Genomic DNA, 21,167 nt, shown 5'->3' with positions numbered 1-21,167 from the left:
TGAATTGTGTCATGAAGCCAACAAACAACCAACACACAACACGGATTGCGGTTGTGGGCGTCGGCAACGTGGGCACCAGTGCTGCGTACGCTCTGACACTTGGCGGCATCGCAGAGGATCTACTTCTTGTCGATATCAGAGCCAGTGTGAGGGACAGTCTTGTTCGCGATCTCTCTGATGTGGCACATGGCATTAAAAGCCGCACACGCGTACGAGCGGCCACTTACCAGGAGGTAGGCCAATGCGACATTGTGGTACTTACTCCTGGCTCAGAGCGTTCACCAGGTGGGTAAACTGTTTAGACAAAAATGCCAGTTGGTAGTCACTGTGTGAGCACGCTCAGGCTTACATGAACTTTTTTTTCTTTCAGGAGAGACCCGCGTCCAGCATATGTATAAGCAGGTTGCAATCGTGCAGAGCATAGTAAATCAAACAAGGCCATTCAGATCTGACACAGTTTTGGTCGTCGCTACGAGCCCTGTTGATTTGCTATGCTCAATTGCTCAGGAGCTTTCCGGGCTTCCAACGTGTCAAGTGTTAGGCTCTGGTACCTTCTTTGATTCATTACAGTTATGCAGGTTGTTGGCAGAAAAGGCTAGGGTCTGTCACGCTAATTCCTCTTGTAATCGATTGGAGTATCGTGGGTTAACCAAGCCTAGGTCGCCGCTCAATCAGTTGATGTCAATGTACTGGGTGTTCGTGGGGAATCGCAAGTAGTAGCATGGTCATGTGGGAAAATCGGCGGCCTTCCATTAGCGAGCCATTTTCCAGATGACACCAAAGATCATGATCAGGTTTGGGGCGAGTGCAAGTACAGACCGCCAACCATAATTCGAACCAAAGGCATAACATCCTTCGGGTTTGGGTCTACAGTGTCCAACATTTGCTCGATAATCCTGTTTAACAAGCGCGAGGTATGTTCCATCAGCCATTATCAGCCAGAATTTGGCTGCTGTATCAGCTGGCCCGTCATTCTTGGCAGGAGTGGGGTCATAAAGAAGGTGGACATGCCATTAAATGGGGAAGAAGAGGCCAGTATATCCAAGTCCATAAAGGCCTCCGGGAACAGATTGCACGGGTGAAAGAGGACCTATAAACTGGATCCTTTATATGCCAGTACCCCTAATGTGCCTCTATATATCCGTCGTGGCGGATAGTTAGTCTAGTTCTATTAGTAAAAAATTACAAAAATATATGTCTATCATGACAAGAAGTAATAAATACTAAATACAGGCGGTTGTTGCTTTGGTCTCTTATAAAATATAAGTTTCAATTCTTTGAACACATAGCTCTAAACCTTTACTAAGTAACAAATGACTAGCCTACTACTAATGCTCCTTCTCTATATGAAATTCAACTTTAAGAGTAGGTGGTGTTGAAGCTGGCGTCAGTAAATGAACTGGGTCTGGGTGCTTCTCGTCTACTTTCAAGACCTTTTTCATTTGCTGGTGCCCGATATCATCAATGTCATGGATCGATTTCCTCTTCACGGAGACACAGTTACCACGTGGCTCTTTAATTAAATGTGTATCAAAAAAGTGACGGCGCGACGCGAAGGGCCTTTATGGAGCTTATTTAAATAACAGAGATATAGATATTCAATTAGGTCGCCTTTTCTTTTCCTAGATAGATGTTAGCTGTTAGTATAGTTAATTAGAGTGGACTTTACACGCTATTGTTAGAACCGCTCTTCAGGCTTTTTAGACTTATCGTTTAAATAGAACGGACAGAATCTAGGAGTTATTATTATATATTAGAATATTATTGGTCTATAATATAGTTTTAGTTAATCTAAGTGGAAGTGATAGTATTCATACCAATCTTTCTTTGTACAAAACCACTGGGCACATAAATAACACCATTCGAGAAAAGATCGAGGAGCTTTCCGGTATACCCTCTTTTGAGAGAACAAATGCTTCCTGGAATCTATAGCGCTCGTGGACATAATCATGACCATCTTCTTCAAAGAGATGTCTAAGAAGTAGATCAAGATCCCTAGCGGTCACCAAGAATTTCTCTCGGTGTTTTGTCTCCAATCCATATTTTTGTCTCAGTTCGGAGCCATTTGAAGGATGTAGGGGAGCACAGACATTATAGACATCGTCCTTGACATTATTCGGCAATTTTCGACAGGTGTTTTTCTCCCATTCGCCAATAAAGCAGGAAAGGTTATGGCACACTGAATGCTGCGATGGGAGGTTTCCTTTGCGTTGAGCAATGTAACTCTCTGAGAAAAGCTTTAAAATCTGGTTAGGAGGGTCAGGATCCTCCTTTATAAAGTATCTGTCTTCGGGTTCATTTCAGGACAATATCCACTTATGATGATTAGTTATCTATGCAAGGAACGGAGGTTAAATATATATTTATATTTTCTACCTTTCGATGGCTAGATTATATCTTTGATCAGTAGCTGGAGCCCATTGCTTATAGCAAACCCTATTTTCTTTATTCCTCTGCTCTTGTTGGCACTTTTCAGTGAAACCGCGTACCTCGCCGAGCTTGCGAAGCTTCTCTATCTTTCGTTGTATTTGCTCTTCTTTAGATATATCCGACATGTCACGTAGTATCGGTAGATGTAGATGATAATACCAGGGCAAAGTTAGGAAAAGATTGGAGGAGAGAATACAATCTTTAACGAAGCGTAAAATATACCCTCCCTATTTATTTTATATGATAGAGACACTAGGATAGCTCAATGTGCGATTGAGCCTGTACTAAGCTATCTAGCTCACCCGGCTTACCCATATTCTGAATAGGATCACCCAGCTCACCCGCACTCACCCTATAACTTAGTGTCGCTCACCCGTAAAGCAGCGAGCCCCAGAGGGCGCCACTGTCCTTTGGCCGAGCTTACACAGTTGGCTTAAGTACGGCTGAGCGGACGGGAAGCCCTGCTTGTCGGCAACTTGAAGATCAGCTTAACGGCACACAGACAACTGGGCCTATTGAAACGCATGAAAGTGAATAGCCTGATGATAGATCTAGCCGCTAATGCCTTTAATTTGTAAAGACGAGCCATCTTTACCAGTTAACTGTCACAGATCATGATTGCTGTTTTCTCGCCGGCCACCTGACCCAGCTGCTTCTTAGGAGTCGATTCTGCCAGCAGGAATTGGAAGAGCACAGTGACAGTTGGTATCTTTTGCAGAGTGTTGTCACAAAGGCCGAAGGGGTATTCCTTTTGACTATATTAGTTCTACATATACCTTTGTTTGCTGGGTATTGGAACATATAGAGGCTTTAATACGTATAGGTAGCTTCTTATTTCTCCTCTTAAGATGAGTGCTTTTGCTAATCTATCTACTAGACTGTTTTCAATGACGAATTATCCTACCATTTTTCAGTACTTAAGAAGAAAAGAAAATCAACAGAGAGAATTTAGTTATCTGAAATGCCTAAGAACAGTAGATAAGGACTACTAGCATACTAGTCCTTCAGACTGGCTTCTCACCACTCAATGAGCTGTCCATCGAAATTGAGAAACTGCCCAGAATAATTCTCCCGAGTCGCATTATCCACCTTGGCAACAACAGTTAGCCGAGTGCTGACGACTGCGACATAGCATCGATAAAAAGGTAGACCGCTGGGAACATGCTTACCAGCCCGATAATGCTCTTAATGTTCGTGTGGATGTCCGAAAAGGGCGGGTTCTCAAAGTCGAAAAATGCGGCAGTCTTGCGTCCCATGTCGGTCTCAAAGAACCTATGCAAGACAAACACACCCAATTAGTTATCAGCAGGCTCATAGTAACGGCCTTCATCTGCCTAATTGGGGCAGGTACGTACCCAGGAGCAACGGCAAAGGCGATAATCTTAGGACTTTCAACGTGGATGGTCTTGGTGAAGTGGTTCAACGCCGCCTTGGACCCGTTGTACGGGAACCCCGGGAACATGGGGTACTTGTGCAGGTCGTGGAGCGACGCGAGACCGGAGCTTATGGCTAACCACCTGGGCGTCTCGGCCCTGTCGAGAAGCGGCTTCAGCGCCAGGAAGAGCACGGCCGGGCCAACGGCATTGACCAGGTAGACCTCTGCGAGGCCCTTGGGGTCGATGGTCTCAATACGCCCTTGCTGGCCAGCGATGCCGGCGTTGGCGATGACGATATCGAGCTTGGTGATACCCTGTGCCTCGAGCTCCTTGACAGCGTCCACGGCGTCAGTAGTCGAGGTGTACTCAACCTTGACCAGTACGACCTTGCTGCCCTCAGCCGCGGGCAGCGCTCGCAGCTCCTCAGCGGCAGCGCTCTTGACGTCGCGGACCGTACCGATGACAGTGTAGTTTGGCCGGGCGAGATACTGTTCGACGAAAGCCTTTCCGAGTCCTGCAAAAGTAATGTCAGGGTGAAAAGCCCGGCGTCTCAGGAATAACCCTAGTAGTATAACACATACCTCGCTGGCACCGGAGATGAGGACGTTGGTGGTGGAAGCCATGGCAGAAGCGATGTCGAGGATAAGAGATGGGGAATGTGTGTCGGTAGCAATTTTAAAGAATCTGGTGGCTTAGCGACTGATTCCTGAGTATGTAGTAGAGAGGCACGTTTGTTCGCATGAAGTTTGCTGTGATTGCTTGATATAGGAGAAGAAGATTCGCCAACAACACATGCTAGCCTTATATACTTGTAGTGCTTCTATGTTCGTCTTGATTTCTAATGTGCCTGATTTCCCTTGTGGTTGTCAAGGAGCCAGGTATGGGCCATTATGCATGAAAAGCGGCACCCAATTACGGTGGACAGTATCGCTCATTAATTACATGCTTTTTTGAACGAAAGGATTATCGCTGAGGGTGGCACGTCCATTAGACTTCGTAAGTTAGACCACCCATCCTTCGGCCACCTTCCAAGATGTCGCAGTGCCACGAAAAAAAGCACACAATTTGACCCAAAACCAAGGGATTTACTCCAACAAACCATGCTTCATCTTTTCAATCTCGCTGGCTTTCGCTTTCTTCACCTCATTCACTGTCTCACCGAACCCTCAAACGAATCAAGTTTCAGTGATCTCACGAAACACAAGCTCGGCGTTACCGAAGAAGACGTGATAAATCAGTGGGGCGCAGTCTCACACAGCTCGATCACGCCGTATGTAGGGTCGTAGTAGGCTGTGCAGGACTAGCTCCAATATTCATCTATTGAGTCGAGAGAGGCTGCTTACATGTAAGTATGGGTGTAAAGCCTATATGAGCGCTGCATCTTACCTATTTCGCCACGGACCCACCTGTGATGAGTGACAACCATAATACAGCCTACAGCAATCCCGACAGAGAACAATCTGATTGTTTCTCTTTTATACGCTAGATCATGATCATGACTCGTATGCAGCCTCCGTGCATGGAACCTTGTAAGAATTCCCTCTGATGCCTGCATATACGAGGAGATAGAGCGGGGGGTACTGATTGTGAGGATATTGGAGTTCAAAGACCAAGAGGTATTTAACACTTATTCCCCGCGTGTCCAGATTCTTCTCCTGCCTGTGAAATAACATATGTTATGCCCTTGACCTTTACCGCATATGAATTGGCTTGAAACCTGACATTGTCGTCTATCTACCTTATTTTGGACCACCTTTTTCCGTTGCTTACAAACATTTCCATAGGTGAACAAGATGCCTGCGGAACGTCGCTGGGATCAACGGGAGTACCGTATCGTCGAGTCTGCCTCTCACAATAATAATGCCCGTACTGTTATTATTGAAACGACCACCCCCGGCACCTCTGTTCCTCCTCATTACCACAGCCGCTTCTCGGAGACGTTCGAGCTCATCAATGGCTCCGTATCCGTCCATACTGGACCAGCTGACACCTCTGAACTTGCCTTCAAGTCGACTCTCACGCCACTGGAGCCAGGAAAGCCTATCACCGTACCACTAGGCTGGTACCATCAGTTCGTAGTAGAGAATGAGACCAGTACGTTCAAATGTACCCTAGAGCCAGGAGATATTGGGTTTGAGAATATGTTGAAGGTACTTGATGGGTTAAAGAGAGATGGGGAGTTGGACAAGCTTGAGGAGGATGATGTTTTTCTAGCGGTGTTAATGGACTTGACGGACGCGCACCCCCTCTGGAAGGCTGGTGAGATATTGAGTAATGTGAGGAAGGAGAGGTCGGAGGCAATTGAGCAGATGAAGGAAGACTTACTGCAGAAGTATGATACTCCTGAGGCTTTAGCACGTTTGATGGCGGATTGATCTGGTTGTCATCAAAGTATATCAGCAGGAGGCTCCAATACAGACCTGATACAGGGGGATGGTGCGGCAGCCCTGCGAGGCTGGTATATCAGTTAATGGGTTTCTTTTCTTATTTTCTGTTTTATAATTCTTGTTTAGAACAATTACTGTTCGAGGATAAGCAGCCAAAAGTAACACTCACGTGAGAGCCTGCGCTGTGCCGCTTGACATTGGAAAGGTTAAACGTGCTTGTAGGAATCCACTCACACACATTCATGCCATGGAATTTAAATCGCACTGCAGTACAGTACTCCCGTTGGATATGTACTGACGAATATGGCTGGTTGTTAGCTTCGTTATCATTGGCGACGTGGCAAAGAATTGGATTAGTTCAGCCATATCGGGTGCTCTCAGGCATGGCTGACGTTGCATAGTAGAGCGGGATATAGTTCAGTCGATTATCTTAATTAACGTCGGACATGAGGACTTTGAGCCAGCAGAGAAATGTACTATCCCACTAAAGGTTCGATGTTGCGACCACAGGCTTGGCGACATGCAATACTCTCAACACACCGTCTTGACTGGGTCTGCATCGTAGCAACTCCGGAATTCCGCCGCGAGAATAGAACACATTGAAACTCATATATTCACTAGATAGAAGTTTTCTTGGGTAAAAACCTGTCATAAGGATGCCTTCGCCGTTACTAGTCCTTCTGGTATCAAAGTATTTCATCCCGTAATATGCAAAGTATGCGTGATCGTCATTTATCTATAAAGCTGACTCCCCGTTCATTGTTTGCCTGCCCTGATCAACATCTTCAGCTCTTTCCCTTACTTTTCAACTTTCCATTTGGTATCAAATAGCAAGAAGATGTTGCTGCATCTGCTCCTTGGGTTATCCGTCGCCGTTGGGCTGTCGGCGGCGGAAAGGGGCCTGCCTTTTGAATTCCCATTCTCTCAGACTCCAACAAGATTCAATATCCGCGTGGATTCGGAACTTGTGGATTTCGCCAAAAGCCGGGCTGCATCTTATCGCCCCTCTTACGGTATATCCGATGAATGGACCAAAGAAGGCCCCCCAGCTGCATCCATGGCGGAGCTATCAACATTCTGGGCCGAACACTATCGCTGGTCAGAAGTAGAAGACCGTATGAACAAGCGTGATCACTTCTCGGTTGTGATTCCTGGGGCAGCAGGTTATACTGGCGATATCCCTATTCATTTTGTGCACCACCGTTCTATGAATGATAGTGCCATCCCTCTTCTTCTTCTCCACGGCTGGTCATCGACTCATCTGGAATGGGACAAGATCATTGATCCTCTCGCTCAATCTTTCCACCTCATCACCCCTGACCTCCCCGGTTATGGTTTCAGCCCGGCACCTACGGAGAGTGGAATGGATGCTCGAACCATGGGTGCCGCTTATGATGTGCTCATGAAGGAGCTTGGTTATGGAACTTATGGTGTAGTGGGCACGGATGTTGGATACTTCGTTTCAAGCTGGATGGTGTCAGACGTGCCTGATAGCATCATCGGACACTTCTTAGACTTTATGCTCGTGCCGCCAACGCAAGACGACATCGATCGGTATTCTGGGAATCAGACAACACCAGAAGAAAATGCATACATTGGATCTTTCACTGCGTTTGAATCAGACCACTTTGTTTATTCTGCTGTGCAGGCTCAGAAGCCATTGGCCTTGAGTCTCTCACTGGGTGACAGTCCCGTTGGATTTGCCGGCTGGTTATGGGACCTGAAATACGCCGGCAGCGATGGATACCAGTACACAATGGATGAACTCATTACGGAAGCATTCACGTTGTGGGTACAGGCGCCTTACGGTGCGATGCGATCCTACCTGGAAACGCTGAGTGTAAGCCTTGGAAATAGTACCATCGGTTCAAAAAGTGGGAATAAGTCGTTGCTGATGTCTTTCAATCGATGATAGCCTAAGAGCGGTGGAGTCGACTTTCCCTCATCCAAGGTGCCAACGGGCTTGGTCCAATGGGGCAACCAACACGGACCTTTCCCTGAACTTGCTTCATTCCCTTTAGCGGTAAGAGATACCTCGAGAGCACAACCTCCTGTCATTGGCATTGAAATTAACATATTGACTCACAGCCTCGATCATGGGCAGAGCGTCAGGCAACCAACCTTGTTTATTTCAAGCGACATGCCTTTGGAGGGCACTTTCCGGCTCAAAACAATTGGCACCTATATGCTGCGCATGTGTGAGAGTTCTTTGATTGTCTAAATGGAGCCGAAACGCCCCCTGCCTGATTCATGAGGGAAAATCAAGCAACCATGGTGCTATACTACAAAGGGCAGTCGGATGCCCGTCAATGGCAGGCGGACGGTGCAATGGCGGCCGTTTCCAGCGCCCTGCTAACCGTGTTATCGTATACTATAGTTATAACATTAGATAATGTTAAATAAATAGAAAAAAATAGAAAAATTAAAATTAACATTCTATAGAGTATAGTCTATATTAAAAAAAATCTTATACCCTGCTTGTCTTAGGCAGTGTCCGTAGTCTACTAGCCTACCCCCTAGTACTATTCAATTTAGCACTTAAGTCAGTCACTGACCACAAGCAGACGGAAAAATATGCCAAACATGTGGGGTAGGATCTTGCAAGATCCTTCTCGACCATCAATTTTCGGTCGCTTTATTCAATCTTGAAAATCTTTCGCGTTGACGATACAGAGCACAGGCGGCATTTATCCACCAATCCCGTCACGGCATTAGGTGATGTTGTGTTGTCGGACACAACTATAAATAGTACTAAATAGGTTTCTCCAGGCCGACGGTTCTCATATAGATCTGACTGCTGTCGTCATGTACAACAATCCGATTATCCCCGGATTTAATCCCGACCCTTCCGTAATTCGCGTGAAGAATGACTTTTTCCTCGTAACCTCTTCCTTCGAATACTTCCCCGGAGCTCCGATATACCACAGCACTGATCTGATACGCTGGACCCTGATCGGCCACGCACTGACCAGGCGCAGTCAGATCCACATCCAGACCCCCGAACCTGGTGGTGGAGTTTGGGCCACCACCCTACGGTACCATGACGGTGTGTACTACATAATTGCGGCCAGCTTTGAACGCTATCGCCCGCAGGATGATGATCGGGTTTGGCCGCGCGGGTTCTACGTGAAGACAGAGAACATCTGGGATTCAGATTCCTGGTCTGACCCGGTGTTTTTCGACCAGGTCGGATTTGATCAGGATGTATGTACTTCTCATCCCTCGAACCTGTTCAGCGTGCCACGCCTGTTCTAACAAGGATTTCTCAAGCTGTTCTGGGACGATGACGGCACAGTTTACCTATCATCGACCTATCGCAAGCTGAATAGAACGCCGAATGCAAATCTTAAAGACTTCGCCATCCATATCGCTACTGTCGATCTTGCCAGCGGGGCCTCCACATCCGAACCGAGGCTCATCCGAGATTCTACCTCCGGCGTCTCGGAGGGATCGCATATATTCAAGCGCGGGAAATACTACTATCTTTTCACCGCTGAAGGGGGCACAGAAAGCGGCCATTGCGAATGGGTGAGCCGCAGTGAGACGGGCCCGTTTGGTCCGTGGGAATTGGGACCGAGTAACCCACTCTGGAGGAATGGGATCAATGACGAGGTGCAAAATACTGGGCATGCAGACTTGGTGGAAGACGCACAGGGAAGATGGTGGGCTGTTTTGCTGGGTGTGCGACCGGTGCGGAAGGATGGTTACTGGGAGGAGTCTGTTTTTGGTACCTTTGCTCATTCTTTGCTTGACATATGCTGCAGAGCTAACTCAATGGCTACGACGACAATAGGCCGCGAAACATTTCTGATACCCGTTGAGTGGAAGGACGATTGGCCGATTTTCAATGGGGGCAATAAGATCTCTCTCAAATCCCAAAGTCCACACCTTTATGAGTACCAAGATCCTGTAGCATGGAGAGATGATTTCTCGAGCCCAGAATTACAACTAGGCTGGTACCGCAAAAGTAAGTTCGCAAAAGCGTGTTCACCGATATTAAACTGAGACTGGTACCTCTAGACACCCCCACGAGAACAGATTACTCCCTTGTAGAACGACCAAACCACCTCCGTCTACACGGAGGGCCATATAACCTCTCCGTCCCCAGTTGTCCGACTCTATTTCTTCGGAAACAAACTCATCACTACTGCACGTGGGAAACACAATTATCTTTCAATCCTCAGTCGCCACATACAGAAGCTGGAACTGTCGTCTGGTGGAACTACTTCACTTACAGCAGTATAGGGATCAGACTCTCCCCTACGAAGGAAGCGACACGAATTGTGCGCTTCCGGCCGGCTAAAGGAGAGGTCATTGATCGAGAGCTTGAAAGTGCAGTGTCGGATGTTGTGTTCTTCATCGAATGCGGGGACCAGTATAGCTTTGGCTTCAGAGAGGTGAACGGCGCTCATTCCGAGACCCAGTGGCTAGGAGAGGTTCAGAACAGCACAATGACTCAGCCGCCACCAGTTGGAGCACCTTTTACCGGGATAATGCTCGGACTGTACGCCTTCGGAGAACGGCAACGCTGTTTGGTTCCGGCAGACTTTGCGTATGCCGAGTTTAGATGATGTATTAACCTTATGTACAACTCACTACGTGCTACCAATAGTTCGCCTTCATATTGCAGTTCAGTCTCCACTGTAGCCCCTCGTCAACTGGGTAAACAACGTTTTACAGCAGTTCCTTATTAGCGGTCATACATACAAGTCTCTACAAGTTTAGGATTAGATCGTCGACCCTTGAGTTCTGGGCTAGGGATTGGGAACCTTTTCTCTTTCATACAAGCTAGGTCAATACCCTCAGGAAAGCTTCCAATTTGGACATGTATAAATGGTGGTAGTCTCGGCAAAGAACGTGGCGCGTCTTACCAGTCACAATGGCCAGTTACCATCTCCTTGAGGCTTCTCTTGTGGTTACCTTTGGTACCCATTCTTCTATAAGGTGCGAGTAGCTGTATTGACGACAGTATGTCCATGCCAATGTACGCTTCACAGCGTATCTTTATCACACGAATCCTCAAGACCCTTGGATCAGACATGGTCTCTGGCGGTACGTGCTGCGCAGTGATGCGCAACTCTCCACCTTCCTTGTGACACAGCAGAGCCATTTACTATGCTATCCCGGCTCTGTCCCGTCCCTAGTTTTTGAATACGCTAGTGGCGTTGACGTGGATGATCCCGTGTGGAAGAATGAAGGGCTTGATGAGGCCCTGTCCAGACGGTGCTACCCAAAATCTGATAGCATTGGGTATAGCTTAGTTTTTGTGGCAGTGAAGCCTTAACCGAATACGACGCTACTTTGATAGGAAGCGCCTGGGCAAATACGGAGGATGAGCTCGTGTACTACCAGGTAGTAGGAGCTTCCGGGCTACCACTCAGACAGCAAAAGGTTGGAGCAAAATTTTCCCGCTGTTGCCTAAGCTAGGACAGCTCGATATTATGACAACGCCAGTGTAAGACAAATGGTAGCCTTGCCCTAAGTTTCGACGTTGCCAATGACCTTCAGCTGATAATATCTTGATAAATAATCAATTGAACCCTTCCAGAGCATTACCTAGTATGGTGAATATTGGACTATATGAAGGATGCGTTCCACTAGTTGAGGCCTAGATGCTTACTAGCCCATAACCATATTCCCAAACCAGGATCAGTGGAGATGAATTGCCACGCTCCATGAACAGATAAAACGAAACTTGGAAAAATCCACCATTTCCTGTGCTTCTAGTGATTGCCAGCTCGGGGTGCTATCTAATTATAACAATGATATCACAATCCAGCCTTATCCCCCTGAAGCATTTGGGTGATCGGCCGACCAGGATGGATTCTTATTTTTGGCTGGGATCCACTAGGGATCGTTGACTAGCGTTAGAAGAGGAATAGTGCGATGGTCGTGCCCCACTGTCTTAGGCCTGTCACAGTAACGAACACGAGTACGACCGGACTAGATTTATCCTCTCTTCGAATAGCTCTGATAGAATCTTTTATACATATAACCACCATATTCAACTAGATCATGGTTTCCCTTCATCATACTCTCATATTTCTACAGAATGAAACCTCTCCAGCGGTCGAAGTCGGATGACCTCGCGGATCTAGTAGATGCTCCTCCACCTTACACACTAATCGCAGAAGCAGGATCCAGCACAGTACAAGGTATAGTTGTCTAGCAGTTATTTAACTACATTTCACTAACAAAGTAGATGATGGCCGCATTGATGTGGACCTAGACTCGGCCACGGCAAGAACCGCTCTCAGGTTCATCCCCCGACTCAGTGAGGACGATTTAATACACCCGCCACCTACCTACTCGGGGCCAGTGCAATGCGATGTCAAGCTCAACGTTGTGATACATGTCGTGGGGAGCCGCGGGGATGTTCAGCCATTTATTGCACTGGGGAGCGAGTTGCAAAAGCATGGCCACCGAGTGCGGTTAGCAACACACGATGTGTTTGCTTCCTTCGTTCGGAAGTCGGATCTGGAGTTCTACCCAATCGGCGGCGATCCTGCCGAGCTCATGGCATTTATGGTGAAGAACCCGGGTCTAATTCCGAACATGAAGAGTCTGAGGGCAGGGGAAATCACAAGAAAACGGATGATGGTCCGAGAGATGCTGGAAGGATGTTGGAAGTCTTGCATCCAGAATGATCCCAGCACAGGGGCTCCGTTCGTGGCCGACGCCATTATCGCAAACCCTCCCAGCTTTGCACATGTGCACTGTGCCCAAGCCCTAGGTGTTCCACTACACTTGATGTTTACCATGCCCTGGAGTTCGACATCAGAGTACCCTCATCCGCTTGCCAATTTGAAATATTCCGGGACGAACGCGAGATTCGCAAATGCCGTTTCGTACGGAGTTGTAGAGTGGATGACCTGGCAAGGGTGAGATTAATTGTTCACAATGTGGAGACATCTGTCTAATCTGCTGTGTTTAGACTTGGCGATGTGATCAACGACTGGAGAGAAACCATTGATCTCGAACCGGTTCCGCTTACCGAAGGGCCGAGCCTTGTGCAGACTCTTAAAGTGCCATTCACATATTGCTGGTCTCCAGCCTTGGTGCCCAAACCCAAGGATTGGCCATCTTACATCGGTACATTTCTCTAACCGTTCTGTATTGTCTCCTACTAATTATCTAGATGTCTGTGGCTTCTTCTTTCGTGAATTGCCGATATATTCCCCGTCTTCTGAACTAGATGCATTCCTCCGCGACGGTCCACCACCGGTGTATATTGGCTTCGGTAGCATCGTCATCGATGATCCCCCGCGGCTCACTTCGATTCTTGAAGAGGCCGTCCGAGCGATCGGCGTTCGTGCGATTATCTCACGAGGGTGGAGTAAGCTCGGAGGCTCTTCATCAAAAGACATCCTGTATATCGGTGACTGCCCTCACGAGTGGCTTTTTCAACACGTGTCTGCCGTGGTACATCACGGTGGTGCAGGGACGACAGCATGCGGCCTACGCTTCGGAAAGCCCACTGCCATTGTCCCCTTCTTTGGAGATCAGCCCTTCTGGGGTAAGATGATCGGGGCGTCAGGGGCCGGTCCCGAGCCAATCCCACAGAAGTCTTTGACAGCCCAAAGCCTCGCTGAAGCAATTCAGTACTGCCTCACCCCTCAGGCCAAGGAGGCTGCAAAAGATATTTCTAATAAAATGCAATACGAGTCGGGTGTCAAAGCCGCCGTCGAATCCTTCCATCGAAATCTGCCGTTGGATCGCATGCGCTGCCAGCTTATTCCCGACCAGCCCGCGTCGTGGATTTACAAAAGGTCCACCAAACCTATCCTTCTCTCCAAATTAGCCGCTCAGATCCTACTGAACCACTTGCGCATTGAGTCCAGGAACCTACAGTCGTATGACCCCACTCGTCTCAACTCACCTTATAGTCCAGGCTAACGTGACAGACACGAAATCCGTCCTATAATTATAACAAATCGCAGATATGATCCAATAACGAGCACAACCTCAGCAACGATAGGCTATGGCACAGACATACTACGAGCCACGTCAGATATGTTCGTGAAACCGTATCAAGAACTGAAGGGCCGATCTGCGACAGCTCCGGCAGCAACCAACGCCGAAGATCCTCTGTCAAAGGTTGACTCGCAAACCACAACGGCTAACACGGTGGACTGGAATGCCACAGGCGCGGCTATAGGGGCCGGGGCAGCGGGATTTGGCAAGTTTATGAAATATGTTTACAAGGGAGTGATCGTCGACATTCCCCTAGCTGCTACGGAGGGCCTCCGGGCCGTGCCACGTCTATATGGTGAAGAGGTGGAAGATTATGCCATCCGAGACTGGAAAAGCGGTGCTATCGCAGGGGGCAAGAATTTCACTCAAGGGATGCGAGAAGGCTTCACCGATATATTCACACAGACCCAGAAGGGAGCCATGGAAGAGGGTGCCGTGGGAATGGCTAAAGGGTTCCTCAAAGGAACACTTAGCATCGGTACTAAAGTGCCATCAGGTTGGCTAGCCCTGTCACTTTTCACGAATCTCGCTGACCTTGCACAGCTGCACTTGGTCTCGTGGCTATCCAGCTCATGGAATAACCAAGAGCCTACACTCGGTGATGAGGTCAAAGACCAGGAAGCAAATCATCCAAGCGCGGCTTCAGGAGGGCCAATATATAGCGCGAAAGGTTGCAAAGCCTGAAACGGATCATGCCTTGGTGATGCAGAGCTTCGATGCTCTGAAGAATGCGGACGCAGGTTGATCATTTGAGGCATTTGCAACGGGAACTGCAACACCATCAAGCGTCGCGTTTGATTTGAGCATTTGGAAGCTATACAATTAAAACATCCTTAGGCATTTCAAGACAATACCCCAAGAGAATAGGTTCACCATTATTACCTACTTCCTCTCAACCAACGGATAATTATACGTACAGATACCATATAAACTAATGGAAATACTTGAGAACTACTCCCTTCAGTCGTAACCAAGCGACATCTAGCGCCTCCACCATTTTCTCAAGCATCGGCCCTTTCTGTATGCCCGTCAAGTTCTGCTCCAACTGTGCAGCACTACTATCCCCGACAATAATTGTATTCCCTTCTCCCTCTACACGCTACCGGAGTCGAAGACGAGGTTTTAGTATTAGTTGTACGTGGCGTGTGTTGCGTACGGTTGCATGAATGAAAAGAGACAGCCTACTGCGATGATGATACTACTTTATCTCCGCTGTTCCCATTGTTCCTGATACTGATATGAGGTGCCGTAGTTGATACAGGAAAGGCCACTGTAGTATCAAGCACAGAAAGAAAACGACAGTACACCGTTCAATACAATACAATACAAACCAGAAAAAGAACCCGCCAAGCACACACCAACGGCCATCATTGGCCAACACAATGTTCCAAAGAAATAAAGTGGCTCTAGCGCGTAAGCAACGTGCATTAGCGCCGGCAATAAGGGTCTTAATGATCTCATCGTCCGATGGCTCTACAAAGTGTAAAAGAAGACTAGATAGAAAACGGCCCAATCTTTATTCATCCTTCCCCTATATACAACACTCTTGAGTTTACACGATAGATTCAACTTATAAATAGAAACAGACTAAAGATACCTAAAAATCAATTTCTCCCCCCTCGTCGCCCGCCACCGATTCGTCGAAACCAACAGCTCCCCACACCCCCCGACCACCCACGGCCACTTGCGAATAAACTCCTCGCTGACCTCCCAATTCGCCAGGTCCTGCGGATCCCCCCACACCAACAGCCCGCAGCTCTCTGTGCTCATATCCCAGAACCCCATGATGTCCATGCACAGCTGGTCGTCGTCGAAGTCGCCGGCGCGGATGAGGTTGTCGCGCATGCGCGGGTGCGGGAAGAAGTCGAGCCAGGGGTGGTGGGGGATGGACTGTTGGAGTTGGGTTGGGCGGAGGGTCGGTGGGATGGAGGAAGGGGTGGTGAAGCCGGGGCGGAGGGTGGTGAAGGGGGAGATGGCGTCGTCGTGCATCCACTCGTGGTGCTTGGGCATGCCGAGCGTGGACATGATGGAGGCGAAGGCGCGGAAGACGTTGACTTTGGCGAGGGTGAGGAGGTGGTCGGAGGTCGGGGAGCCGAGGATGTAGCTCTCGTAGGCGGTTTTGCTGAAGAGGTCGAGGAGGGCGGCGGTTTGGTCCGGGGTGGGACATTGGCGTCGTCCGGTGGTGGTTAGGGCTGTTGTTGTGGGTGGGGATTGCGATGATGAGGATGATATTATGCTGGACTCGGCTTCTTCGGCTTTGATAGTCAGGCCGAGCTTTTCGGCTCGTCTGCGTTGGCCTATGTGTTTTTCTTTCCGTCAATATCTTATTCTTCTTCTTCTTTTGTTGGATATGTTATAAGGGCTAATGTAGATGAGACTTTAGTGGGTGAGACGCACGATAAGCTCTCTGGTTGATCCGGTTCTGGCGCCGTCGCCGTTCCTTCGAGTCCGTGAGGCCCTTCCAATCATCGGGGCCCTTTTTTTGGGTCCGGATCGGTATAAGCTGTTCCAAATCGCGCTTGGGGAGCTCGCTTGCGGACGCCATTGTCGGGGTGTGGTGGTTGTTCGGGATGAACTATGGAGGCGTCAAGTCGCCAGTCTTATGCGTTTTGCTGACGGCCCCAGTCTGGGTCGGAGTTAAGCCCGGTGGAGTTTTGTATGCGGTGGCTTGTTCGTGTATGGTTATTACCGGTATGCCGTACGGTCATCGTTCGGGCTGTATAGTCCGCACCTGATATTAAAGTATAACATGGCAATGATCGATAAGTATCGATCTCATGCTCATGCACTAAGGGGATGACATTGAAACAGTAAAGATACCAGAATCCGCTTTCTGTGCGATCCTTGTGGGTGCGAACTGTTTTGTGCTGTTTCTATCCTTCTCTATTCTTTTTCTTTTCGTTTTCTGTAACTCCATGCTCTTTTTATACCTAACTGTATCAAATTATATTTCTAAATAATAGATACAGAACTACTAACAGTATCTATAGAATAGACTATAGTTCTCCATTAGAGTGATATTGAATACCAAACCAACGTGTATTGCGTAATTATATATATACAAAACTCGATCCACTATAGATCTAACATAATTGCAATATCCCTCGAATTGTGCATATATAATACTTTTGCGCGGTGTTCATTTGTCAAGTCTTAATCTTGTACTCTGGTATCAAGCTATCATATATTTCGTTCTTGTTTTATTCCCTGTCTAATTGGGAGGTCTGCCGATTGATTGTTCCAAATATAGGTATACCTCTATGAGTCCGCGAAGATGCGAGATTTTGGGAATTTGCTTACTGCTAGCAATCATTCAAATGTATGGTTAACTTCTAAAACTCGATATTAATGGGAGTATGAATGTACAAAAGCGGGAGGGAAGAATGGGGAAAAAGGCATTTTATCTTCAGCGGGGTGAGAAAAACGGGCGCCACATTCATTTAGGTTATACCTCAGCAATAAATACGCACATCTACTAGTTGAACAGCGAAAGATACATTGATCCCAATCCAGCTCTGAAAGCCCCAGAGGCTATCAGAGAAGGGTCCAATTCTTTATATATAGGTACAGGAAGACAGTCAAGTATGATTGACTTTGACTGCCTTGCAAGGAGACAAATAGTACATACAGAAAAGCGCCCAAGTTATCCAACTTCGCTCCAAGTATACTGGGAATGCGCTTAGCAAGAAGGAAGAGGGTCAGTGTAGACACAAGAGTCGCTGGGGCCAGAACCAATCTCGGTGGGCTCGCCGCTGCCCTCATTGCCCTCGTAGAAAGTACAGGTCTCCTTCACGGAGGTGGCACAGGTGTCCTTGATGGTGGCGACATCACCATAGTTCTCGTTGACACCGGCAAGGAGCTTGCCGTTATAGGCCTTGACGTTAGAGATGGTGACAGAGCGCTGAGACTGGGATTTGCAGTTGCCGCAGGAGCGGAAGAGCTTGCCGAAGTCGGAGACGACGAAGCCATCGATGCTGACCTCACCCCCGGCGTTGTGCTGGATGACCTTGTCCTCGGCACCCTGGGCACCACCGCCGATGACCTTGTAAGGGCCGTTACCCTTTTTGAGGGAGAGAGCGTCTGCGACAGAGTCAGTTTTGATCCTAATAAAGATAGACTACAAACACATACCCTCGCAGACCTTCTCCCACCAGACGTTCTCGATGGTGCAAGCACCCTCGCAGTGGACACCTTCGATCTGGTCAGTGCCGATGATGGCGTTCTTGAGGGTAGCACCCTCCTGGAGGATAAAGACGGCATCGCTGTCGCCGCCCTCTTCCTGGCCAGTGCACTCGACGCCACGGCCGTAAGTCTTCAGACCACCATCGAAGACCTCTCCAGCGGCAATCTCCTTGGGCTCGCTAAAGGTCTCAGTGCCAGCGGACTCAGGGATGGGGAACTCGCTGGCACCCAGTGCCATGGAGGCGAGGAGAGACAGGAGAACGGCCTTGGGAAGCATTGTAAATGATGAAGAAATTGGTACTTGGAAAGAATCACTCTCAGAGCGTTTTAAAGAAGGGCACGATGAATCAAAGGAAAGATGCTTTTGTCTGGTCAAATCCAAGGCTCATGATCGTGAAAATGCTGAGGCTTTATAGCCTCAGTGCGTCTGCTATGTTGCTGCATGCACCCCCCTGATCGAGTCATTGGCGGAACATAGAGGCCCTTGGCGCGTTTCGATATTTCCCTCTTGCTCTCTTCCAGGTCGAAAGCACTCTTCCGGGGCCAAGCTGAAACGGATTGCAGATACTCCGGCTCGCTAAGAATGTTCCGAAGTTTTCCCAAAGGCTTGATTTCTATCGGGTCGGTTGGAAAAAGGTAAGTGGGTGTCGATCACTGAGACTCGGGACGAACACTGACCACAGGCTAATAGTATTAACAGTTTTCACCACCTAAAAAATGCCAAGATCATAGCATTAATTCGCTTTCGTCTCCGCACCGCTTGGCATTAACGTTGAGAGCTATTGAAACTTGGCAGACTGCCGAGCTTTCTGCGGACATAATGTGTCGGATAAGCGGTAGATGACCCTTTTCATTTGAATGGGCCCACATTGAAGCAACAAGTTGGGGAATATACCTATGGAAGCTACACGGAACCCTGGAGCTAGGGCTAGTGCTAGCATCGTGGCGCAGCAAATTGTCCGACATGCCAAGAAGTCGGAAAGTGGCCCGGAAACAACTCCACGCGGCTTCCAGTGCACTGGGCAAGGCCGACCAACAAGGGTCTGTCCTTACTCAACGTGTATAATCGTCGTGCATCTGTAAGCATAAAACCAGGGGTGTGATGCACAGGTTATACTGGGTGTCGTGTATACTGCGAATTGTAACCATATGCTCCAGCTTGCTCCCGCTCAACGCTTTATCTCAAATGCATCTGGATAAGAGAGCCACAACCCTTTTTGCAATCACAAAAGCTCCATCCTCGCGTCATCGTACATAATTGGAGGGAATACGTATGCCGTCCCATAGCGATCGGCAACAACCCTACATTTGGCTTTCTCCTTTTGGAAGTTGAATTGCAAGTCACACCCTTCTCGTCACAGCAATGGGTCCCGAATGCAACAGATACAGTGTTTCGCGGATTGTACCAAGGGACAAGAGTCATGTCCTGCAGAATCTGGAACTTTGTTTAGTCGTCAACTTCCAACGTAAGCTTCACAGTGGAAAATACAACTCATTGGAGACAATTGAAATATTCACCCTTAAGTTGATACGACCACATTGGATTATCCGGATGTAGGATTCCTTTTTGGAGCCGAGAGGTTGGCAAGAAGTTTCATTATACACACGATTTTTAGTTTGTAAATCCTGACGTAACAAACTGACAATATCCTTGAAATATGGCTCCTAATTGGTTCTTCAAATGTGCCAATTTAGAGCCATTACTTCGGAGAATTGTCATCCTGTACAAACGGTAGCTGAATCATAACGGGCGGAAGAACTACTTGGGTAAGCAGCATTCTTCACTTGTGGTTGAAGCCATTTCTTCAGTCATATTTGCGGAGACCCCTGGCGTGTGCCGAAATCAGGTGGAGCGTGAAGGCGCAGTGCCGCTGCGGCCAGTTATCATGTCTAGAAGACCATGGATTCCGCTAGCCTGTGGAGTATGGTCCTGAGCTCCGCATGCTATCACTAGACATCATATGGCAGAAAGAGCGGCAAACCAAAGGAGGTATTGCCTCAACCCCTGGGAGCGCACCATCCGACGCCTTGGCTTAATGGTTTCCTTCTCATCTATCCCGTCCTCCGTACTGCTCTTCCGTCTGACGTGTCGTATCCACTTCGCGAAGGTACTAGAGTAATGAGTCCATATAATCTGTGCGATATTTGCTAGCATCAAGGTTCAAAGAAGGCTGTTTGTGTTCGACGTCCTTCCTCAGTATGCAGGTCAATCTATAGTAATATCGGCCATGGTACTCTGAATCGCTCAAATCAAAACTCAGAGTTGTCTTAATAGTTGCACCAGTAGAGTCTGAAACTCATTTGCTCCCCATTCATCCAAGCCATATACCAGCTGACCGCAGATCTTTGGTATTCGCAAACGAATCATTTATACCCAAAGCTCATGCTTCTATTTCTGTAATGCTATCAGGTCAAGCTTCTCTCAAGAAGAAATACTAGCTTTAACTACGCAACCGTTAGCAACTAGGTCACAGAGTAACTATGGCAAATGACTGACCTCAGCAAGGCTACTTATCCACTCCGATCATCACAAGAAGCGGGTTAACATAGCACAGTGGCAATGGACATGTCATAATCAGCCCCAGCCAAGATATTTTTATACTAATCATGTTTCCTCGGTCTGAATGCCGGCCCCAGCCGAGCCGGCGAAACAAGGTATACCAAGCTTAGACCGCCTACGTACTCCATAGAACTATTCATTCATGTTGTGGACTATTGGTGGAAGTTTTCTGGGTTTTCCAGAACAGCCTTCCATTTGCTCCACATGACAAGGTTATTAGAGTTGCAACGTTTTTAATAGTTCTCTATACAGGAAGTG

General features: G+C 48.0%; 8 protein-coding genes across 8 annotated transcripts; 5 read left to right on the top strand and 3 right to left on the bottom strand.

The window, feature by feature from the left end:
• Positions 1–11: 11 nt before the first annotated feature.
• Positions 12–293, top strand: ANOM_000939 (lactate/malate dehydrogenase; the record flags this gene model as incomplete). The annotated part of the gene is made up of 1 exon (XM_015546197.1): positions 12–293. One exon carries the CDS (start codon positions 12–14, stop codon positions 291–293), a length of 282 nt encoding a protein of 93 aa, XP_015411814.1.
• A 3,154-nt stretch (positions 294–3,447) lies between these two features.
• On the bottom strand, positions 3,448–4,429 carry ANOM_000938 (short-chain dehydrogenase; the record flags this gene model as incomplete). Its single annotated transcript, XM_015546196.1, has 4 exons — positions 3,448–3,519; positions 3,600–3,702; positions 3,786–4,309; positions 4,388–4,429. 4 exons carry the CDS (start codon positions 4,427–4,429, stop codon positions 3,448–3,450), a joined length of 741 nt encoding a protein of 246 aa, XP_015411815.1.
• Positions 4,430–5,599: 1,170 nt separating this feature from the next.
• ANOM_000937 (uncharacterized protein) lies at positions 5,600–6,181 on the top strand (the record flags this gene model as incomplete). Its single annotated transcript, XM_015546195.1, has 1 exon — positions 5,600–6,181. One exon carries the CDS (start codon positions 5,600–5,602, stop codon positions 6,179–6,181), a length of 582 nt encoding a protein of 193 aa, XP_015411810.1.
• An 850-nt stretch (positions 6,182–7,031) lies between these two features.
• On the top strand, positions 7,032–8,395 carry ANOM_000936 (epoxide hydrolase family protein; the record flags this gene model as incomplete). Its single annotated transcript, XM_015546194.1, has 3 exons — positions 7,032–8,033; positions 8,109–8,216; positions 8,282–8,395. The coding sequence occupies 3 exons, from the start codon at positions 7,032–7,034 to the stop codon at positions 8,393–8,395; spliced, it is 1,224 nt and encodes a 407-aa protein (XP_015411811.1).
• Positions 8,396–8,962: 567 nt separating this feature from the next.
• Positions 8,963–10,764, top strand: ANOM_000935 (glycoside hydrolase family 43 protein; the record flags this gene model as incomplete). Its single annotated transcript, XM_015546193.1, has 3 exons — positions 8,963–9,397; positions 9,464–10,160; positions 10,214–10,764. Coding segments are annotated over 3 exons (1,662 nt in total), but the record flags the coding sequence as incomplete, so codon positions are not given.
• Positions 10,765–12,245: 1,481 nt separating this feature from the next.
• On the top strand, positions 12,246–14,851 carry ANOM_000934 (glycosyltransferase; the record flags this gene model as incomplete). The annotated part of the gene is made up of 5 exons (XM_015546192.1): positions 12,246–12,348; positions 12,396–13,074; positions 13,128–13,285; positions 13,332–14,046; positions 14,098–14,851. 5 exons carry the CDS (start codon positions 12,246–12,248, stop codon positions 14,849–14,851), a joined length of 2,409 nt encoding a protein of 802 aa, XP_015411813.1.
• A 903-nt stretch (positions 14,852–15,754) lies between these two features.
• Positions 15,755–16,712, bottom strand: ANOM_000933 (DUF3425 domain-containing protein; the record flags this gene model as incomplete). The annotated part of the gene is made up of 2 exons (XM_015546191.1): positions 15,755–16,464; positions 16,565–16,712. The coding sequence occupies 2 exons, from the start codon at positions 16,710–16,712 to the stop codon at positions 15,755–15,757; spliced, it is 858 nt and encodes a 285-aa protein (XP_015411806.1).
• A 1,134-nt stretch (positions 16,713–17,846) lies between these two features.
• ANOM_000932 (pectate lyase) lies at positions 17,847–18,626 on the bottom strand (the record flags this gene model as incomplete). The annotated part of the gene is made up of 2 exons (XM_015546190.1): positions 17,847–18,247; positions 18,299–18,626. 2 exons carry the CDS (start codon positions 18,624–18,626, stop codon positions 17,847–17,849), a joined length of 729 nt encoding a protein of 242 aa, XP_015411807.1.
• Between the last annotated feature and the right edge of the window lie 2,541 nt (positions 18,627–21,167).

The sequence above is a fragment of the Aspergillus nomiae genome (genome assembly GCF_001204775.2).
Source record: "Aspergillus nomiae NRRL 13137 chromosome Unknown contig00008, whole genome shotgun sequence".
In the NCBI taxonomy this organism is placed as follows: Eukaryota; Fungi; Ascomycota; class Eurotiomycetes; order Eurotiales; family Aspergillaceae; genus Aspergillus; species Aspergillus nomiae.
The sequence above is the reverse complement of the archived record's forward strand: the minus strand, read 5'-3'. Positions and strand labels throughout refer to the sequence as shown.